The sequence below is a fragment of the Sinocyclocheilus rhinocerous genome, unplaced genomic scaffold, assembly GCF_001515625.1.
Source record: "Sinocyclocheilus rhinocerous isolate Xijiao unplaced genomic scaffold, SAMN03320098_v1.1 scaffold4768, whole genome shotgun sequence".
In the NCBI taxonomy this organism is placed as follows: Eukaryota; Metazoa; Chordata; class Actinopteri; order Cypriniformes; family Cyprinidae; genus Sinocyclocheilus; species Sinocyclocheilus rhinocerous.
Window position 1 is genome coordinate 26,114 of NW_015654055.1, and position 23,396 is coordinate 49,509.

Consider the following 23,396-nt stretch of genomic DNA (forward strand, 5'->3'; position numbering starts at 1 on the left):
CCCGGACTCTTTGGGTTTTGTTTATGTTTTAGAGTGGGTGTTTTCAGTCAGGTGCCGCCCTTAGAGGGGGGGATATGTAATGTCTGTTTTGTTTCTTGTTCATTGTTTTAATGTCTTTTATTTTGTAGTTTGGCCACAGTCATGTTCTGTCATGTGATTCCCTTGTCTGTGTGTTAGGTTCTGATTGGTTCATGTGTCATGTTCTCATTGGTTGTCTTAGTCATGTGTCTTGTTTCTCATTGGTTGGTTGTCATGTGACCCTCATTGTTTGATATAAATAGCCCTCATGTTGCCTTTGTTCTTTGTCTAGCTTTAAACGGTGTAACCTGCTGTTGGTGAGTTGTGTTTCTGTTATGTCAAGTCTGTTTCTGGTTAAGTCTGTTCATGTCATGCCATGCCAAGTCAAGTCTGTTTCAAGTCAAGTCTTCGTTTGTTTGGATTATTTTAAATAAACTGCACTTGGGTTCATCACAACTCTACTCCAGTGGACTAAATGTTACAAAATCACATTATTATATGATATTTATTTGTTTGTTTTATTGATTTTGTTGTTTATTCATTTATGTACAGCAATAAACTGCTGTTTATTACAACAAAATAAAATAATAAAAGCAATAATAACAAAATATGATAATAATAATGTTTATGCATTTCATTTACAGCAATAAAGAAATCATTAATAGTAAACACCTGACACTATATTTTGTTTGTTTAATCACATTTATTATTTGTTTAATCATTCATTTATGTTTAGCAATAAAGAAACAAAGTAATAGCAGTAATAACAAAACGGTTTATTAACAACAATAAAGAAATAAATAAGAGTAGCAATAAAAACAAATAACTTATTGATTTATGTGCATCAATAAATAAACAAGTAAAAATAATAATAAAAACTGTATTGATTTATATAGCAATAAAGAAACCAATAATAACAATAGATAAAATATATAAATATAATATATTTATTCATTCATTCATTGAAATTAATTATTAAATTACACATTTTAGGATACATTTTTACCATGTGGCACATATGTTTGAAAGAACTCATGAAATAGTTTGATGAGCACTTTTTTTTTTCTTGTGTTGATTTTCTTATTGAAATAGGATGTTGGTCTGTGTCATATAGAAAGGTTGTTGTTATTTTCATGTATCCAGTTTGTTACAGTGGGTCAGAAACATACAGTCACGGACGAGAGTAAAGACAGACTTTGTTGTTGGTTTTCTAGGTAACTGGGATCCGCAGGCATTTGTTGAAAAGTTTGGTCTGGCTAGACCAGTGGCTTCACTCCAGTTCCTCACCCAAAACCACAAGGACTAGAGGACACCTCCAACCTGCATCTCAACTTGACCTCTGGCTTTCACACACTCTATGGCTTGTTTTTGTCCCAATATCTAGAATGAATGTATTGCACATTAGTATTTAGGTGAATGTTAAACTAATAAAAGATTAATTGTTTCCTCATGTCTGAATTATAACTTGTATTAATGTGTTTGATGTAATATCACATATCTCATACATTCACAAAAATCTGAATAAATATTATATTCATATCATTTCAAGACTCCTTTTTCTGAATGTGAGCAGCATGTTTATAAAATGTTTAAATATTAATGAGAAAAAAAACTACTATCCCACAAAGTGTATTTTAGGAGTTTCTCCCACACTCTAGCTCTGTTCCAAAACCTAGAGTGCCTTGCTGTCAGCTGCCTACATAGAGAGCCGCCATGGAAGCTCCTAAATGACCCATATGGAGCACTCCACATAGCAGAAAATGTCCAAAAAAATGTACATTTAGGGGTGCAACAGCTTGTCACCGGGTGCAGTGACTTAAAGGGACAACTCTGTACCTTATGTCTAAGAATCTATTTTTAAATTATGTCTAAGGTTCTTATAGTTTTTTTTCTGCGTACAGTATGTGTAACGTAAATTTCGTCATCAGCATAGTACAAATGCAGTAAGATTTTTCTGACCGCGTGTACAGTTTACACTCAGCTCAAACAAAGTACACTCACACACAGAGCCGATCCTCCCTATACGCAAAATACGCAAGCTGCGGAGGGCCCCCGAAACACCAGGGGGCCCCCTTGCTCTCAAAGATGATTTAATTTTAGTTTCGTTTTTTAATTTGGCCAGCGGTTATGAAAACATGAATGATCATTTCTTTTAATGCGGTGCGCTGTCGACCTTTCTACGTAAAAATCAGTATGTTCTGCGTAAATATCAGAATGTCGTACAGTCTTGCTCGAGACTAAAAAAACGAGTTGTAAGCGTACCGAGCCGCGGAAGAGACAGTTTCTCAAGCGCTTTCCGCGAGCGTGATTCGAGATGGAGTGAAACACGAATAAATGCATTTCATTAATTCGTTCATAAGCACTCATACCCCACTCCACTGCCCCCCCTCCCGCCCCCGCCGACACAGTTTAGCATAGGGCCCCCAGAAGTCTAGGATCGGCACTGCTCACACATGCATCTTGAGGTTTTGTTTGGCACTAATTACTTTGTCCACAATGTGGCAACACTGTCCCAACCAAGTGTGCCGCACACGACCTGAAAAGTGAAGCCAAAACATTTCGATCGCCCCACTGGTGGCTGGCTGCAGTATAGGTCATAAACCCTGCCCTCTCCATGTAAACGAATGGGACGTGAGCCAAACTAAAAAAAATCTAATTACACTTCAAATTTATTTTTCCCAGAGATGCTTTCCAACATTTTAAGTAGTTCATATCACGCTGATTTCTAATATGTTTGCTTTTAGTTAGTTATTTGATATTTATCACTCATAACATCTGGAAAGAAATAGTGCAGACTAGTGTGCACGTGTCGAGCATCTATGTTTGTGCATGCTATCAAATGGAGTACACTTTGAAAGGCTGTGCACTATATGCCTATGCTAAGTGTTCGCGTCAAAACTAAAGTATACTTTTGGCTTAAGGGTACATATTGCTATTCTACGTTACTAATATGCACATTTTAGGTGAAGATGAGGTACCAAGTTGTCCCTTTAGGGGTACTGCCCCAGTGACAAGCTGAAGGCCGTGACACACTCGGTCAATGTTGAGCCATCATTAAACATCTGTTAACACAGTTTTTGCTCCACACCTTCAGCACTAATCTGACCCCATCTACAGCTCACAGATCACTCTGATTGGCTGAGAAAAACATGGCTGTTTGGAATGAAGGATGTTATTGATATGAATGATATTCAGAATGGTAAGCAAGTCATAGTTTTGGTTGTCATTTTTTAAATGATGAATATAGGCTACTGCCACCTGCTGGTCTGGAGAGTTATTTCCTTTCACGCATACGCAGAACGTATGCTAGCTGGCCATTGGCATGACGCAACATTTTGGCCAAGATGCAGGCAACGCGAGGTGACAACACCGTATGCTTCAATCATTATTTTATAATGGTCCACTTTTTGCTCATTTTTTGTCAGACAATGTGCTCCTCGAGTAAAGCACTCTCACATTTAATTCCAGCAGTTTGATGCTAGCATGTTGCTAAGCTAATGAAGTGATACCTTAATAAGCATAAAAATATGTGGTACAAACCAATATTGGTTAAAATAATCAACTTTAGATTACAATGATGTTACCAGCATGTTTGAGTGTTGAATTCTTGGATGGAGTTTTTGTGTGGTGTATTCTGGGATTGGCTTTTCCTCAAAGGACATGTAATGCAAGCTTTGGGTAAAATGAGGAAGCAATGTCCAGCCTTCAAACTTTCAGAACAGCCTTTATGTCGACGATACAACTATGATGACTTAAAATGCTGTCTAGGCAGCTCAAAAGATTTTTAGACAGAACTCAATACTTCCAGATCACAAAGACAAGATACAATCAAATCACGTGTGCACACACTCACACATACCACTACGGCTGGTCATCGGCATACTATCCCATGGCCTGCCCGATTCTCCCTGAAATGGACAGTCTATTTCTCTGGCTTTCTTAAAGGCACGATATGTAATTTTCGCCACTGGAGGGTGCGTATTCAAAATAAACAAAGAGACAAAGGCGTAGTTTGATGACGCCGTGACTGAGTGTGGAATCATGGGAGTTGTGGTCTTCATCCCCACAGCCGAAGCAATCCGACGGGACTCGGGCAGAAATCATGTTCATGGATGAGCTAATGATTTATTAACGTAGTAGAATGAAGCAGGGTGAGGCTGAAAGCCGTCGAAGCGAAACGAGGCCGCTGAACGAGCGTGACACACGGCTCGAAAGCAGCGGAGCTTTTATTATACCACAGTCGACCGCTTCCGCTTCCTTCCGGTCGTGCGTATGTGGGGTAAAGCAGCGCTGTTTTTTACTAGATACTTTTGAAAGTTCTGTTATAATGCTACTCTGTGCGGTCGTCACCGGTCTAATAAAATGCACAACATATTAAAGCGTCTTTGGTGTTTCCATGTTTTCTACAAAACAAAACCAGAAATCGAGGGGTTATGACGTCATTGGCAGGCGACACAATGACACTATGGACACGCTCCGTGTCACTAGTTAAAATTGCTTATTTCTCTGGATTTAAACATTCTTCGAAACATTTGGGATAACGTAAGTACACAAGTCAGCAAAATATATAACACTGTTCTAGTGGTTTTAGGATATTTTAATAAAAAAATCTTACATATTGTGCCTTTAAATAATCCACCCTCACTTACAAACCGCCGTAGTGTTGCATTCCTGTTTTCTTGGCAGTGAGAGCAGGCCCGGACTCTTCCAGACAGCGCAATACCACACAAACCAACAGTAATGCTGTTTGCGCTCTCTGGCCGCTCTGAGGTTAGACGTGCAGTGGAGGTTGAACATGATGACTTCATGCCAGTCTGCATGTGAAAGATCTAGACAGATGAACAAGAAAAGATGGACAGAAACAGAGGTGTGAAAGTAGCTTCAGCGCTGTCACACTTTAGAAAGAGTGTCGAGGCCACAACTCAACCGGATGCCACAGTGGAACTACGACCAAAATACTCTCCATGTGTTACTTCAGGACAGACAGAAGGGGCACGGGTTCACAACGAGCCTTTTTTTATTATTATTATTGTGGTTTTACGTATGCACACGTTTACAAAAGAAAAAGAAACTTTTTGTAACTTCACCTCTCAGTGTTTCTCAGACAAGCAGGTTTTGTCTCGCCTGAGTAATTTTTAGTTTATATAAGGCAAAGCATTTTCATAGTGCACTATTTCTGAGCAGACTTATGTAATAATTATAGACATGCAAAACAAAGGCGGATGATTCCACAAAAAACTAGTTTCAATTTATCTCAGACATATATTATATATATATATATATATATAGCACAACACTTGCCATACATATATGTGTTACTGTATGTAGTGTTCATATAATAATAATAATAATAAAATATATAATTCTGTTCCAAAGTAAAAAGAAAAAAAATGTATAAAATAAATAAAAAATTCAAAGTTTACATAAAGCTAAATAAAAAAATAGTATTCATTCATTCATTCATTCATTCATTCATTATTAATATTATTATTATTATTATTAACATAATAGCAGCTGTATATGTATTGTTATTAATATTATTGGTATTGGTATTCTTAAAATAATAATTAATATATATATATATATATATATATATATATAACAATTGTATTGTTTTCTTCTGCTACAGAATCATATTATATATTTAACAAATGTATTGTTTTCTGCTACAGAATCATATTATTATTATTATTATTGTTGCTGGTGCTGTTGTTGTTATTATTGTTGTTTGTTATTAATTTATTAATTTTCTAGAATTTATTCATAGAATGTAATCCCTCTCCACTTCATTTGTTACAGAATGTATATATAAATGTAATAGTTAATTAATAATGTACTGAGCCATCTGTTACTGTATGCAATGTTCAAATCACACAAACTATTAATTGTTGTATTGTGCATCATAATAAATCATTACAATGCATTGCAGAGCTGTATTGTGTGAAGTCTCTACTGACTCAAAATGTCTATAGCATGTAATCCCTCTCAGCTTCACTACTGGGTGTGTAAGGCTGGGTCACAAAAGCTCCTCTCTGGAAAAAAAAAACTATCGGCTGCAGTTGAGCATTTCTGTCTCAGAGGACAGATTGATATCAATACACCAGATGTCTGGAAAAAGGGCCGGGATTTAGGGAAAGTACTTTGATGTGGATATGATCAATGTAAGTTAGTGGTTTAATCGAGCAGGCAATAGTGTCTCATCTGACACACATACACACACACGCTCTGGCACACTCTCACGTGCATTCATACTTTCACAGACGGGCAGATCAGTTCTCTCACATACCCCGACCTCGAGTGCCACACACACACAAGCAGGGCTCCTGCAGGTCTTTGTGCCTCGGCTGGTTAAGCCAGTCTTTGGTGAGTCTCACCATGTCCCCTGCATGAACTCAGCAGAGCATTGATCAGTTTGTCCTGTTTGCATTTGTTTATTTTCTCAGACTTCAGTGGTCTCACACACACACACACACACACACACACAAGAAAAAAACTTCTCAAGGATCGGCAGCAGTGAAAGCTCAGAAATTCTGCACTAGCCAAATAAACAAATATTTTCTGATTAATTAATACTTTTAAAGGTCAACAGGTAGTGAAAGTAGATCAGCCATAAGATATTTCGTTACCGCAGAGGTTAAAGTTCAAATCATAAAGTTTAAAGGTTCTGGAAGTTTAAAAAACTTCCACTGTGGAGATGACCGTGGACTTCAGGAGAAACCTCCCTGCTCTCCCCTCACTCACCATCATGGACAGCACTGTGACTGCAGTGGAGCCTTCTGATTCTGAAGTGATTTTATCTGTTTATTTACTTATCAATTGAATAATATAATATAATATAATATAATATGATACAATAGTTTACATTCAAGTTCATATAATATATACCGTATATATATATATATATATATATACAACAAGATGTAATATGTTGAAATTAAAGTAACTTTTTAAAATACTCGAGCTAAATCGGGGTGTCCTGTCCTGCTCCTGGAGGGCCAATGTCCTGCAGAGTTTAGCTCTAGCCTGACAAACACTTGCCTGGATGTTTCTAGTGAGTCTGAAGACCTTGATTATCTGATTCAGGTGTATTTTATTAGGGATAGAGCTAAACTCTGCAGTATATTGGTATGGAAGCCCGTTTCCGCCTGAATAAAACATAAAAAAAAGGTTATTGCAACTTTTTATCTCACAATTATGACTTTTTTTCACAGAATTGTGAGACATAAACTCGCAATTGCGTGTTATAAAGTCAGAATTGCGAGAGAAAAAAGTCATAATTGTGTGATAAAAAGTCGCAATTACCTTTTTTATTTTTTATTCAGTGGCGGAAACGGGCTTCCATAATATTGGTCCTCCAGGAACAGAATTAAACAAAACCTCGACTGGAGCACACTTGGATGGATTGGATTGAAAAACAAGGTTTTTTGAAGGGCGAGTTTTGAAACTTGTACAAAATTGGTAAAATTATTATGTACTGCTAAAGATCAAGAAAAAAATACTCTAAATAAGATGTACAAAGCCATCTGAATATTTGCTAAATCAATTGGTAGCACATAAATAAGATTAAAATGTGTATTTTTAAACTAATCTGAACTGTAGACATTACCACAAAAAAAAAAAATAATAATAATAAATAAAATAAAATTCAATTCAATTACCAATTGATTTGTCCATACTTCATATATATGGTTTTGAATTAAGAGACACTTTTAAATGTTTAAATTTATTTTAAATATTTTTAATTAACAATTAATTACATTGATGACTTTTTCTATCCCATTATTTTTTTTTTAAACTGTGTATTATATTTTACACACGCTTGTACCATTGTTTTGCATGCTGCCCTGTCCATAAGCACAGTACAGTACACAATGTATTGTACCATCTGACAGTCCCTAAATAAGTGTTCCATTATTTATATGAATAATCTTCCCATCAGCCCGTAGGAATAAGCCTTGGCTCTGGGATATAATAGCAGGGAGGAACAGCTACTGGAAATGCCCCTCACGCAGCCTGGAAAGACACAAAACTAATTTGATTATACACCCGTTGCGGCCTTGTATTTTTCCGCCGCATATTGAAATTAGCGAGATCAAGATCTAGGATAAGCGAACGCTTCCCTGGAATCCCTACATGCAAAATGCATGAGGGGAGTCCTTTTCAGCCCGTAACCATTCCATAGTCAAACTCTAGTCAATCATTCATTGTACAATGTGCTCGGTCATAATAGTTGCGGAAATAAAAACACAAGCGGAGCTCGACAGGTGTTAGACAGTTTTTCCAGTCTGGACTCCATGAAAAGGCTTCCCTTAGGAAAGTGCCCTGACAGACCGTGCTTTTCCTATGCAAAGGGAATTCCCTCGTCTGTCTTGCATCCCTGAAAGAACAGTTGGGATCAGGCACTGAGGAGATAAGTGTGGCCAATGACAGGATGATTTTCCACTAAAACAGCTACGTAAGGATGCAACGGTTGGAGACATTTAAAGGTCAGAATGGATTTATAATGCTTTTATTTGTTTATTTGTGGTCACCTGACTTTAAGGTCTTTCGAGATTCGGTTTGGCATTTCAGAAGGACTGTTGTGAAAAATTGAAAAATGTTCAACAAAATCATTTCCAGTATCACTGTAAGTACATCATGATTTATATTGCTTATTAATTAAGATATTATGTACAGTATATGGATTTTGTAGAGCTATATGGATACCAGCAATCAGTTCTAATGAACTGCAATCTTGTTGATTATATGTTTGACTTTTCTTCTGTTTTTCAGATCAAATCTCAGGTGTTCATGATGAAATTTTTTTTTTCTATCTATGCCAAGTTCTAAAATATTTCAATTGTGTGTGAGTAAAAATACTTTATTATATATGTATTGTAACAAAGTCAAGGACTTGAGAAGGAAGAGGACGGGGTCGGCTTGACTGCTGCTGGGGTTTTTATTCAGCTTCAAACAAAGTAAACAGAACGTCGCGCTACCAGCGCTCAATATAGCACAATTGCACATGCACAATCACAGGGCTCTCCAGAGCAGGCACGGTCTCTCCCCAGTCAGCAGTCGGTCTCTCCGCTTGTTCCTGCTGCCCGATCTCCTCAGCACCGCGATCCCCCTCAGCAGCGAGGGCTCTCTGACAGCGTGTCCCTCCTTCCTCCCGGGTTTCGGCACCAATGTAACAAAGTTTGTAGTTCGGGAAGAAGGAGAAGGGAACCGGCAAACATTTAAAGAAAACTTTAATAAAATAAACAAACACAAAACGAAAGTAAAGCGGCCTATGGAAGTCAATGGGGACCAGCAACATGAGGGTGAGTAAATGAAGAGAGAATTTTTATTTTTGGGTGTATTTCATAATAAAATATCAAATGGCATTTATTTTTATACTTTTCAAGTTTGTAAGTTTTATTTGTTTATTTTTGGTAAGGTTTGTAAAGTTTTAAATGATTTTGAAATTGTAGATATACTGTTTGTAAGGTTTTAAATGATACAATTGTAGATATACTGTGCATGTCCAAAATAGATATTAGATACTAGATTATATGGCGATGTAACTGGAAAGTTTGTATCATGTCTGTTTATGACAGCAACATCAGCCTCTGGTTTGGAGTGGGGGGGGGTGGGGTATGAAGTTATTATTTTGAACACATTCATAATTTATCAGGCTCAAGGCCAACGTACACATGTCAGCTGGGTCACGGGTACAAATTGTTACCTCATCACTCTGTCTATTGCATCAGCATCTTCTGAGCATTTCAGCGCATGTATGGCAGGCTGGACTTCTACTCTCGCTGGGTAATAGGAGCACTGTGCCTGTGATTGGCTTGGATGAGGAGTGAGGAATTATAGTTGGACACGTGGGAAATCTCATGAGCCACCCTGGCCTCCTAATTGGATTACATACAGACAAGTATGTCATCTTATTCTATTTTGTTATATGTATAATAATATATAGCAAGGTCTATTGTTTATTATTATTATTATTATTATGCATTTTAACCATGCCATGTATAATATACTTTAAATTAAACAAGCATCTACATAATGGTAATTTTTTATTTATTTATAAAAAATAGTTTTCTCCATTCTGTTATTGTCCTGTTTGAGGGGTTGTATATCATTAGCATGCTTGTGTGAACCACCGGCTGGCAAGGTCTGTGTTTCCCCTTCACTGTTTTTCTCCCTAAACAAAGTCAACCATTTGCAACAAGGGGCAGTTTTTTTATTACTTCTAAAAGTCGCAGATAAGATATTTTATCCCTGGTTTCTAAATTGGTGAAACACGACCCATGACGTTTTGCCCTCTGCGGTTCCTTTAATGGCTGTGGGTTCCGATCGCTTTTCCACTTTGCAGCTCTTAACCGGAACCTCGCGAACCAAATACAGGCAGCGAGGGGCGTGGCCGGATCATGGCCTTATTTGGAGTTTCCACTTCAGTGGCGAACTTGGCGCTCGAGGCCAAAGCCAAGCCTACAGATTTGCCGCGCGCCTGCAGTATTTACACGCGATTAACTCTCTGGCAGTTACAGTCTTTGTATAACCCAGGCACAGTTACTAGTGCTTCTCCTGGGCTTCTGTTGCAGTCAATTGCTTAAAACACGTTTACAAATGATTCATTTGAGTCTTCATTTCTATTTAACTCGCAACACAAACTGTTGAACGCTTTTGAACAGTCTCGGTTTGCACTTATATGAGACTCCATTCTCATGATATTCTATTCAGACGGATCGGTGACCTTTTTATGGACAGTCTGATACTTACCATATAGAGAATAGGCTACAGTAAACTGCTAACAAGTGGCCCTTGTAATATAATTTTAATAAGCACTTAATAAGCAAGATACAGAACGCATGTTATATATTGGGCTAGGAGCTTCTATATGACCAAACAGACGGAACTATTTATTTAGCTATTAATTTACACACAAGGTAAAGTACGGGAAAAAGAAAAGCATTATAGTAAACTGACAGGTAGCTGCGTATTTAAATAGCAATGTCTTGCAATACATGGTTCTCTGGAAAAGTGTATCAATTATTCAGAATTATTATTCTGCATTGTAAAAAGTGGCTGTGTTGGTGTAACCTATAATGTATTCAGGCATATTAAATGATATATCATTATAATTAATTATATAATATTTTAATTGAATAAAAGCAGTCAATTTAGACCAGGAGAATTTATTAAAAGGCCCTTCTTATGATCTTTACACAGCTGAAGTGGCTGGTGGGTTTAGTATCAAATACGGCACTGATGCTGCTTTGCTTTTGTACAAATGATGCCGCATTATTGCAGACTTAAACTTTTCGATTGTAACGAGAGAGCACATATTCTATCTTTTATAATTGATTATTTCTTTTTTTCATAATTGTCTATTTTCATCAATAATTCCATGTCTATATTTATAATTTTACATTTAAAACATTATTTGCATAACATTGTTAACTAGGCCTACTGCATTTGTAAATGCATTTGTTCCGCTTCTGCATTAAACAAATGCACCTTTTCACGCAGCTTCAGGTGCACTGCAGGTAAAAGTTTCCCGGTTTTTACAGTCATGCGCTCTCACAGATCTAGTAAATATCCATGCTCACGATATGTCTTTAAACCACTTCTTATACTCTTCGTAAGAAAATGTCCCTTCACTGCTCCACTGAGCACTTATCTTCCTGCTGCCGACTCTAATGTTCCACTATGAGGAGCTTCCATGTGACGTCGAGCGGCCGTCTAGCTTTGTGTGTCCATATATGGTCATCTACGTCACGCACTTGTTCCGCCCCCCTCGTTGAACAAGAAAGCGTTGGAGTTCCCTGCGCTCGCTACACTTGTGCAATCACCACCACCAACCAACAACATCTCTCTACTGATCCAGAGACAATAACACTTCACAGAAATCAAACACGAAGCAGTCGACAATCATCCTCGTGAGGAGACATCAGCGCGGTGCCCGTTGCGCGCTCGGATACAATTTCAAAGGGATTGAGATCTCTTTCTGTCGCTTTTAGAGAGATTTCAGAAGACTGGAGATCGATCGGGACGGAACACCTGTGCGTGCTCATTAATGACAGACTGAATAACTGCTATGACAGGTAAACTAGCGGACAAGATCCCTATTACCATGAGCAGTTTAATCAACACCATCCCTGACAGTCTCTATCCAGAAGAAGACATTCCCAATTCTATGAACATTTTCACAAACCCGGACTCTATTTCGCACTACTCGCAGATGAATACAGGTAAGGACACAAAGTTTTGGCTCGCTCCTCACTAAGCTGTTGTTGGAGGTTTTGACCTGTTGTGTCGGCTGTTAGAGTTTATCGTGCGGCATCAGTTGTCCTGAAGCCCAGCTGAAGCCCCGCAGCACCTGTTAACGCGCGCCTGCAAGGCTACTAGTTACAGTAGTTTAGTAGCAGAACTCCTCATACTGCTATTTGACTTTATAAACATATTTGTTCAGCATTACTCCCCTCGTACAGTTTTCCAAATGTTCTTCTCGATTCGGACTGTGCAGGCTTTATTTTCTAGCGTATTTACCTACATACTGAGTAAGAATAACGAACGGCATGGATATGTAATTCTCGTATGAGATCGCTTACGATTACATATTGCTATAGTTAGTATTATCAAATGTATTTATGTCATAACATTATAATGAGCACCTTAAAGTGAAATAATTTGTGATTTATTAGACGAATTCCCTACAGCCTACAGTCGCGCTTTTTCTTAAAGAAATTCTGCGTAATGAAATCGCGTTCAATTTGTTGCCAAATTGTATTTTATAAAGAAGGTGTTTGAAAGTAGTTAAAATGTTCCAGTCACGTGATATGAGTGTGAAGCGGACAGGTAGGCTAATATCAGGTAATAGGTATCATTTCGAGCCCATGCGTCACGGGGACACGCGGAAACTCCTCGTTCTTTACTCCCAATTCATACACTACACAGTCGTGAACGGTATATTTATTACTTATTAATCCAGTCAAATAATGCCAAAAGCCGTTTCGTTTTTTACCGAGTGCTTTATTTCCTGGAATTCTCTTGATTTCGGGTTGTCTCCGTATAATATTGCACCGGTCTAATATTCTGTTCTATATATAATATTTAGTTATTCTCTTATTTAAAGGTTTTGATTAGTCAGTGCTTTATCCAGTATTGACCCTGTTTCTGACCCTCCACACGCGCGGGTGGGCGTTTATATGCGCGCTGCTCTTAAAAAAAGCTCGGGCCACTCGTGAAAACACGTGAAATGTAAAATCTCTAAATTAAAATATAGTTAGGCCCCGAAAGGTTTATTACCTGAATTTCACAACGCGTGTTCTTTGTAGCCTATTCCTTTCGCTTTATTCGCGCACCCTTTAAAATGTTTGTCCTTTTTAAAATCAGTTGAATTTTTTCCCGCACATTAAAACATGTTTTAAGGACCAGTATTTTCGCCTAGAATTCAGGGAACAATACAAAATCAATTAAATCGGACTATTGGCTAAGATAATGGTGCCAGAAAATTGAGGAATTCCTTCCAGTCAGGTCATCAAATTGTTAGTTTGTTTTCTTAACGTCGGTGTTTTTTTCCCTCTCTCTCTCGAACTATCAGATATATTTAAATGAAAGCTTAAATAGTTGAAAAAAAAAAATCAATTACATTTTTTAGCTGATTTTTTTTTTAAGTGCAACGTCATTAGCCTTCTGTAACAGTATTTTGCGACCTTAAAAATCAGGTGAGTTGTAAAAACATCTATATTATCGAGAGTGAAAGCATATAAGATCATTCGTCCTCTTGATGTATATATACTGATGGAGTTTCACAGAGCTCTTGATGTGGTTTTCACTCTGCAGGTCAAAAGAGGCGATGCTTCCCACACTTGCAGGAGAGTATTGACCTCGTTTCGTTTATTAAAATATCAAAATGAATACGAAATATGAATGCCAGCTTCCGACTGAAAATGCTAGTCCTTAACAAATGCGTGAGTTCTTGAAAAAGTGAATATTTTGAGAATAATTTCTCAAAACGTGTAGATTTTCTTGCATTTCTTGATTTTCCCCCCTTATTTTTAAATGACATTATTTCCTCTCAAACATAAAAAAATGAATAAAATACGCTATATAAATTAATGTTACAAAATATAGATATTTAAAAAGAATATAAAAAGAAAAAGGTTATAGGGTTACACACTATTGTGATATATACATTACTTTTTTGAACAGATTTTCTGTGTGTATATATATATATATATATATATATTAGACTCCATGAGAACTTTCTGTAAGCACACTTTACTAAATCTGCACCCTATCTCTGTGGGACTGCTTATCACAATGTTTCAAGGTGACAAACCCTTCTTGTCCTTACAAAGTGTCCTACCAAACGCCCCTGTAAAAGATACCCACAAGTGTGTGAAATGCATCTCCACACACATCCTGTAATGAAAGGCATCGCATGAAATAAATAGCCAGTGTTTTTTACTTATCAGTGAAATACAGGCTTCTCTCATTCTCTCTGATTTTTGCCCGAATGAGTCTTTTCCTTCAGACACAGCACAGCATCTCTTCACACATGTACCCTATGTGTGTTGAACAGATGTGAGGACCATCTGTAATTTTCATTCTGTTTGTTTCTACCGTAAGCCACAATTTGGTGTACACACTGCGATTACTGTAAGTGCATGTACAAGACTAAACTTAGTGAGCCGTCGTAAAATGTTGAATTTACAGACCTGCGTTGTGATCAGCAGTGTATTGTGTTCAACAGCGTACTTTTGTCAGACATATTAAAAGTGATTGAAATTACTACAATACACCAGATCTTTGTTTGGTAGATTTTAGAGCAGCCGTCAAGTGTCGAGAGACATCTCTCTGAAAAGACTGAAGGTGTGGGAGAGAGAGAGAGATTAAGTGTGTATAAGAGTAACAGTGATGTCAATCGTGACATCCTGTTGTACGGAGAAGCCTGATTGCCAAATAAGTTCCAGTCCTACGACTGAATACGTGGCCGTTTAGACTTTGTGACAGAAAGACAATAAGCTGGCGAGGGTGGAGGGAGAATATTGACTGGAATCTTAAATGTCTTTGCATTTCTGATTTTGCCAAAGATAAATTTCCACGCCTTCATTCGGACTGATATGCTTCACTTTCTTCGCTTTTTTGGAACAGGCGATTAATAGAGGTATGCCAAGATGTTGTTTCTGAGACCAACTTAAGAATAAAGTTATAACACAAGCAAATCATAGTGCCTATTAGTATAGATTCTCCTAGAAGCTTTCTCTGTAGATGCAGAATTTTCCACTAGTTACTTTCCAATGCATTTTTTTTTTGTTCCTAACCATTATTTGGTGTGGTGTTCAATGTGTGGCATTCTGAATTGACGGTGTCCATTCTGACCCCCTGTCACACAGATAATATCATGGACTTGGGGATGGGCGGCGAGAAGGGCAGCGGAGAAGTTCAGTATGGCTCCAATTTCCAGTCTGGTCGAAGCGGACAAACCGTCACCTACCTGGGCAAATTCGCATTTGACACCCCTCCATCCGGCAGCATCGGAGGCTCCGGATGGTGTCCCGACAACAACATCATCAGTCTGGTGAGTGCAGGAATTCTGGGGGTGTCACCGTCACCTGGCAACATCACCACCCAGACGTCTTCGTCGAGCGGCAACATGGGTGGCCAGTCGTCAGACATGGAGCAAATATACGCACCACCCCTTCCTGCCTACTCGACCTGTGGCGAGATATACCCAGAACAGGTGACGTTCCACCACAGCCCGGCCACGTCCTCGTCTCTGCCCTACCCGAGCTCTGACTACCACACCACCTCCAAACCGGGCATGGATGGAAGTCTCTTTTCCATGATCCCAGACTACAACCTCTTCCATCACCAGGGGGACGTAGGGGTGATGGAGCATAAACCCTTCCAAACCATGGACCCTATTAGAGTCAACCCACCTCCCATAACTCCCCTCGAGACCATTCGAGCCTTTAAGGATAAGCAACAGATCCATCCCAGCTTTCTCGGTGGGCAACAGCACATTTCCCAACACCATCAACCCTCTCAGACACTCGCTCTCAAACCCATTCGACCAAGAAAGTACCCCAACCGGCCGAGCAAAACTCCCGTGCACGAGCGACCGCACGCCTGTCCGGCGGAGAACTGCGACCGTCGCTTTTCGCGATCAGACGAGTTGACGCGTCACCTGCGCATCCACACAGGACACAAACCCTTCCAGTGCCGCATCTGCATGCGATCCTTCAGTCGCAGCGACCATCTAACCACACACATCCGTACGCACACTGGCGAGAAGCCCTTCTCTTGCGAGTTCTGCGGGCGTAAGTTTGCGCGGAGCGACGAGCGAAAGAGGCACGCCAAGGTGCACCTGAAACAAAAAGACAAGAAACCCACGGACAAGGGCAGTAGTGCTGGGGCCGGGGGGAGCCACACCTCTCCTCCGAGCTCCTGTGGGAGCGCGGGACCCAGCAGTGCCAATATCATGACCGTCACCACTTGTGCATGAGATGGACTTGCAAAGTAAGACTTTGAGGAGAAAAAAACGAAGGCTTCTTTCTCCTCTTATATACACAATTGACTTGCTCCCTCTCACTATATCCATCCGTTTCCTACGGTTTTCATTGATTATGGTGGCATTTTTCTGTAGCCACTATTGTTTTTGGTCAAATGAGTGGGGGGTAAGTGGACGAGTGCTGCATGGATGGGAAGGAGAGGGCGTCAAAGACGACGGTTCAAGCAGTCAGGTCAATCCACAGAAAGAGCACTTGCAGACGCAGCGCAGTCATAAGGGTTCAACTCTCAGCTCTGGGGACCAGAGCAATCTCTTGAGATTTTAGTCTTTTCATTTTTTCCTTGTATTTTGGTTTGTCAGTGAGTTGTCAGATAAAAAGTGCACTTTCATTTTCTTAATGTGTTGCAGTCTTTTTAAATGATGGTTAATTATTTAATGTTTCTGTGTTGTTGTTGTTTTTCAACAGAATGTGCCAAATGTATTTAAATACAGCAGACAATTTTTAAAAATATATATTGTTTGTATTAACCTAATGTTGATTTGGGGAAAACCTATGAGCTCTGAAGGCTCAAGGAGACTGAGTTCAGGTGGACGTTAAGGGTCTGTTGCATTATGCAGTTGCATTATTTTACTATTTCGAAATCCCTTATATACAAGTAAGGGATGCAGATGGCATTTGTTATCAGCAACGGACTTTCAGTGCAATAAAAAACAACAACAACGATAACAAAACACAGTCTGGCTCACTTTCACAAGTTAACACTCTACAGTAGGGACTGAAATTAAGACACAGCTGTGGCCTTTACCTGTTTCGCTTAATTTAGTGAGCATAAGGGCCAAACCTGCAGTTCTGCATATCTACTTCTGGTAGAGTGAGATACAGTGATCCGATCCAAACATTTTGCCTTTCTGTTTTTGCTGCCTGTATCCCTGCATGCATCTAGTATCACGTCTTTGCTAGTACTGGAAAGATTGCATCAGTCACGACTGAAGAACCACAGCAATATGCATCCAATTCAAACCATGCAGAGTGTCAACAAGCGTTAACACTTTAAAAATGACTATTTTTATGTGACAATTGTCCTTTTGTTGTCCTTATTGTCATTGTTTTACTTGCTCGTTTCCTGCTTTCATCATCCAATAATTTTCATTGGGTCCCTTTTTATGCACATTATATATATAAAAAACAACAACAACGATAATAAAACACAGTCTGGCTCACTTTCACAAGTTAACACTCTACAGTAGGTACTGAAATTAAGACACAGCTGTGGCCTTTACCTGTTTCGCTTAATTTAGTGAGCATAAGGGCCAAACCTGCAGTTCTGCATATCTACTTCTGGTAGAGTGAGATACAGTGATCCGATCCAAACATTTTGCCTTTCTGTTTTTGCTGCCTGTATCCCTGCATGCATCTAGTATCACGTCTTTGCTAGTACTGGAAAGATTGCATCAGTCACGACTGAAGAACCACAGCAATATGCATCCAATTCAAACCATGCAGAGTGTCAACAAGCGTTAACACTTTAAAAATGACTATTTTTATGTGACAATTGTCCTTTTGTTGTCCTTATTGTCATTGTTTTACTTGCTCGTTTCCTGCTTTCATCATCCAATAATTTTCATTGGGTCCCTTTTTATGCACATTATATATTCAGCACGCATTTTAACACACATGTACACACAGTTTTCAAAAACGAAATCAGCCAAAATTATGGTAATGCTTGCCTGCCAGCATCACCACTGGGCAGGATTGATCTTAGGAGTCATTGTTTTGTGCTTTTACCGGCTGAGGCCTGCCTGCTATATGCATGCCATTCAAGATGCTTTTGGATGGGAACAGTTTTGACATTTATACTGCTCTCAGGGGCAGCACCGTAATGTGGTATATCTCCACAGTTACTCATATCTGGATCATGCCTAGAGATTCTGAATTTTAATGATGAGAATGAGAGGGGGTTTTGTACAGATAATTATACAAACATATTACTACATGTTTTTTACTTGGAATGTACAAAGCAATGTCCTTCAGTATTACGATGTTTGTCCATGCACGTGTGTGTGTGTGTGTGTGTGTGTGTATGCAAATGCATACGCAAACACTCGTATACTTAGATTTTACATTGACTGAATGTTGAAACAAAGGGTGTGCTTACATTTTTGTTTTCTTTCTTTCTTCTGTTTTTGAGATTGTGATTGTGTACATAGTGCAGAATGTTTTTTTTTTTTTAAGTGTGTGTGTGTGTGTGTGTGTGTGTGTGACAGTGTCAAATGTGATGCATTCTCCAGCATTTCTTCAAAGTCTCAAATATTATCTGTTATTAGCGCTATTTTGCAAATGATGACTTGCGGACACACTGAATGATGTGTTTAATAAATGAATAAACGGTAAGATTATTTGGTGAAAAAAGCAAAGCAAAAACCTGTGTATCTCATTATCTTATAAGCAAACTTTGCATACAAAACACTATTTAACTAATTTAGTATTTAATTAATTTAAAATTAGAAATGTTGAGCTTTAATTAAAAACCCACACTTCCAAAGGCTTAAAATTAAAACAATAATTCAAAATATTTTCAATAGTTTTAACCATATGGTCCATAAGTCCCTAATATAAGCACTCCTCACTCCTGGCTGACATTCCCAGAAAAATTAAATCTTCGATTTTTTTTATACCATATTGTTGGTTGGTTCTCGCCATCTTGGGCAAACCACTTCTGCAACGTATATTATGGCAGAATTCCCTTTTTCTCCTGGTGAGGTCAAGCATGAATAACTAACAGAATAGTGGTATTTAAGATCAATTTTGAATAATTAAATATACAGAAATAATTTGACCATTAAAATGAATTGCTAAAATGCGACAGTCCTTTAATTAAAAATGCAGCTCCTTACAGGCAATATAGAAAATGTTCATCAGGTTATAGCTCTTGCAGCCGCGTTAAAATAATAAATGCAATATTTATCTGGGGTGCAAAACGGAAATGATACAAACCAAATATTGATCCAGAAACTCATCTACATACTGCTGAAATCTGCCGAAAGCTAAAGAGGCATTCTGAATGTATACGTTGGCATTATTGTCTTGAATTATGCATCGATATGGCCCTTAATGTCATAATTGTGTACACAAGTAAGTCTGTACCTCTTAACCTCTCTCAATGTAAGTGAAAAAGAGAATATTACATATTACATTTCTGGGAGGAGAGTGTTATTGTCGTTGTTATATCAGTTTCTGTAATATCGGGATCTGTTCAAGGTCCCTCCTCAGCTCTTCTTTTCAGTATTATCTTCATTTCTGAAGCACACATGGTATGAGAAGTATTGTTTTTTTAAATAGGAATACATACAAAAACAGCTTCTGGCTTAATTTCTTCGTGTTATTTTCTTTTTCCCCCTTTCTTTCTGTGCCAAGACACATCAGAATGCAGGGCCAAACTGCAGCAGTAAAAATAGCGAAGCAGTTCTCACAGATCAGATACGATACCCGACGGAATAGTGTGCGTACATGTGTGCGTTTCTTCAGTTTGAAGAGAACATTCTAAGTTAGGAGCTGCGTTATGGAATACAAAGGAAATTCATCTGATGATTAGAATGTGCTGAAGTAATTCTAATGTAAAACATAACATCCGTCATAACTCCGATTTTGTTAGCTACAACAAGTAAAAGTCTTCCTCATAAAGTTCTGTGAAGCAACAAGCAATCGTGACCTCCAGAAAACTTGTGTGTATGTGCGTGTGTTTGTGTTTGAGCATGCTTGCATGCACCTGTATATCTGTGCTGAGTGCTTCCATGTGCATATTTTCCATTTTTATATGTGAACGTCAGAGTCAATTTCACTAGAATAGCCAAAAATGAATTGCTGTGACCATGCGAGTACAGTATCAGCGAAACTAGCTCAATATTAGCCCTCCCCACCTGTTATAAAAATTATATAATATATATATATATATGAATGAAATTCCAGTATCATTAGCAATTAATCAAGAACTGTGCGAACCTTTTCACTTTTTTTTTTTTTCAGGTTTCACTGTGCGAACCTTTTTCGCGTTTGTATAATACGAAGCAGCCCATTTTTGGGGCAAATGGATATCATGACGAGTCTCACAACTCAACTCCCCCCTCTCTGTCATGGTCTCAGCATGACTGTTCACTGTCCTGCTTTGGATCAGAGCCAGGATGAACAGCCTTGTTTCTGCCAAACCGGGTTGCAGGCTTGGCTGCCATGGAACAATATGCGCAGAGGACAGCACAGAAATGTAAATGTGACCCTAGTCGGCTCTGAAGCAGGCCCTGTTTCACAACACTGATTCACTGTTGTTTACCTGATTATTTTGCTCCCTGTAACCCTCTCATTATGGGCGGTCATTAAAGACTGAGAGTAAACATTCAGCATCGGCCCATGACGCTGTCCACTGCGTTGTACATGATCAGTGACTCATCTCCTCTACAAAAAACACAACAGGAAGAAGAAAGTCATCTTTACTGATGCCCACCCGTTCTCACAACGTTTACGGTTTATAGTGTGCAAATAAATGCTTTGTTGTGTGGCCGATATTTTGGTATCCATATTCTTTTTCTACAGGACTGTATCTCTTATTGCATGTCTTGCATGTCTCTTATCAGATGGAGGCACTTAGAGTTGTTTGTGGTCACTTTTATGGATCTGAGGGACACAAGCGTGGGATTTAGCTCACTAGAAGAAAGGATGTTTTGATACGTTTTTACCTCCTGTTACTTCCATTGCCTTATAGTAAGGCCCAGTGGTAAAATCTCTTAATTGTTCACAAAATTAATTGATGTTATCCTTTTGTGGAGAGGAAATGTTCACTTGGCTTCTCATTTGGTTGTAAATTAAATGTTTACCAGTTGATGCGTACTTGAATACACACCTGAATAAAATACAACAGAATCCATTGTGTCTTGTTTTGTGTTGCTCATGTATAAAACAAACAAATATGTCAACCACCTGAAAAAAATTGAATAAATTACCTACATTTGAAGGTGTGGGTGGTTAATAAAAAAAAAAAAAAAAAGTTGTATGAATAAAAATACATTTTCCAAAAATCGGTTTCATTACCACAGGGTAGTCAATTACTGTCAACTTTTAAATGTAAAAATTCTCATTTGAAGATTTGGCTTGAAAGACGACAACTATTGAAAACTATATGAGCACCCAGAGTGACTAACAGACAAAAAGGTTTTTTTATTTATTTATTTTTATTATAAGCGTGTGCTATCGTTATACCATCTGCTGCATTAAATGCTCAAGTTCTTTAAATTCCAGTAAATTATGTTTGGCTGTCAATATATAAAATTCATTCTTCAGATGGAAAAAAATAGCCCTGAAAGTGATTCCAACGATATCATTCCCATGTTTCGTTACCGTTATAGTCGTGGTGTGCACCTACCTATTCTCAAAAGAATTAGACCTTTTTTTCTTCTTTTTGAATTTTTATTTAAGGCTCATTCACATCAAGAACAGAAATGATAATTATATCTAGAATGATAACTATATTAGTGGTCACAACAATAGAAGATTTCTACTGCTTTAAATACTCAAGCATTTTTAAAGCAGGATCCATTCTGATTGGCCTTCAATATTTTTACTGTTCACCAGCAGGAAAAAAAAACATGTTCTAAACGTGATTCCAACCATACTCTTCCTCTGTGTCTTTATCGTTATATAGTTGTGGTGTGGACTCTGCTATTCTCATAGAACTGGAATGATTATTTAAAAAATTTAGTTACCGTTATCGTTATAGTTATCGTCTTTGATGTCAATGTGCATTAAGACATTGGCATTTTCCAATAACAGACCCTGTAGAAAAGAAAAATTATAAATTATATTTCTTTCATATCTATTTTTTTTTGTCCGCAGTAGCAATGATTTGAACAAAGATCAGAGATTTCAAACATTTCTTATTAAATTCAATCATCTTAAGTACTCACGTTACCTGAGTTATATATTCGCAGTGTCTCATTTGTGATTATTCCTAATTCTGCTAAAGATTTCAGGAGAAATATAAGACAACGTTCACACAAAGTTCAAATTAAACATTACATGAGAACTCAATAAACTTCCCAGAGCTTTAAAACAGCAACTTCCGAGTTATAGGATTTTGCTCTGGGTAAATCCCTTTAAAAGTATTCGACAGCCCTTATACATTTTCAGTAAAGAATGGACAATAAATAATGCTGAACATAAACCATTACCGACACTACGAAATCTGGTATCATTACAATAATTTGGTTTGCTTCATAAACGCAGTGTGTGTACATGTCTGGTACCTGTTGCGCGGCTGTAGTTTGACCTCTCCGCTTGCCGTAGTTTAAATCCTCTCGACCTCTGACTTGCAGTAAACTTCTCTATTTCCTGCTCGCCGTCCCACTCTTATAGACTGAAAAGGCGATGTATTTGAAGGAAAGGGATTCTATTTCGATTGATTTGGACTGAATTTGAGCACAAGATGAGCTGGTATGTATCACAACACAGGGTAGTCAATTACTGTCAACTTTTAAATGTAAAAATTCTCATTTGAAGATTTGGCTTGAAAGACGACAACTATTGAAAACTATATGAGCACCCAGAGTGACTAACAGACAAAAAGGTTTTTTTATTTATTTATTTTTATTATAAGCGTGTGCTATCGTTATACCATCTGCTGCATTAAATGCTCAAGTTCTTTAAATTCCAGTAAATTATGTTTGGCTGTCAATATATAAAATTCATTCTTCAGATGGAAAAAAATAGCCCTGAAAGTGATTCCAACGATATCATTCCCATGTTTCGTTACCGTTATAGTCGTGGTGTGCACCTACCTATTCTCAAAAGAATTAGACCTTTTTTTCTTCTTTTTGAATTTTTATTTAAGGCTCATTCACA

General features: G+C 38.1%; 3 protein-coding genes and 1 long non-coding RNA gene across 4 annotated transcripts in view; 3 read left to right on the top strand and 1 right to left on the bottom strand.

The window, feature by feature from the left end:
* The window catches only part of LOC107716613 (phosphatidylethanolamine-binding protein 4-like), a 19,676-nt gene extending 18,282 nt beyond the window's left edge, over nucleotides 1-1,394 (top strand). The window contains exon 4 of the mRNA XM_016523111.1: nucleotides 1,233-1,394. Within this exon, the coding sequence (XP_016378597.1) occupies nucleotides 1,233-1,324 (92 nt within the window). The 3' untranslated portion in view covers nucleotides 1,325-1,394. The remainder of the gene's footprint in view (nucleotides 1-1,232) is intronic.
* LOC107716614 (uncharacterized) lies at nucleotides 1,353-22,870 on the bottom strand. Its single transcript, XR_001637231.1, has 3 exons — nucleotides 22,802-22,870; nucleotides 20,836-20,957; nucleotides 1,353-1,398 (listed from the first exon to the last, which is right to left on the bottom strand). It is a non-coding gene; the product is annotated as an uncharacterized LOC107716614 (long non-coding RNA).
* LOC107716610 (early growth response protein 3-like) lies at nucleotides 11,845-16,965 on the top strand. Its single transcript, XM_016523108.1, has 2 exons — nucleotides 11,845-12,242; nucleotides 15,393-16,965. The coding sequence occupies exons 1-2, from the start codon at nucleotides 12,089-12,091 to the stop codon at nucleotides 16,502-16,504; spliced, it is 1,266 nt and encodes a 421-aa protein (XP_016378594.1). The 5' UTR covers nucleotides 11,845-12,088; the 3' UTR covers nucleotides 16,505-16,965.
* The window catches only part of LOC107716611 (bridging integrator 3-like), a 70,778-nt gene continuing 70,210 nt past the window's right edge, over nucleotides 22,829-23,396 (top strand). Inside the window, exon 1 of the mRNA XM_016523110.1 lies at nucleotides 22,829-22,988. Within this exon, the coding sequence (XP_016378596.1) occupies nucleotides 22,981-22,988 (8 nt within the window). The 5' untranslated portion in view covers nucleotides 22,829-22,980. The remainder of the gene's footprint in view (nucleotides 22,989-23,396) is intronic.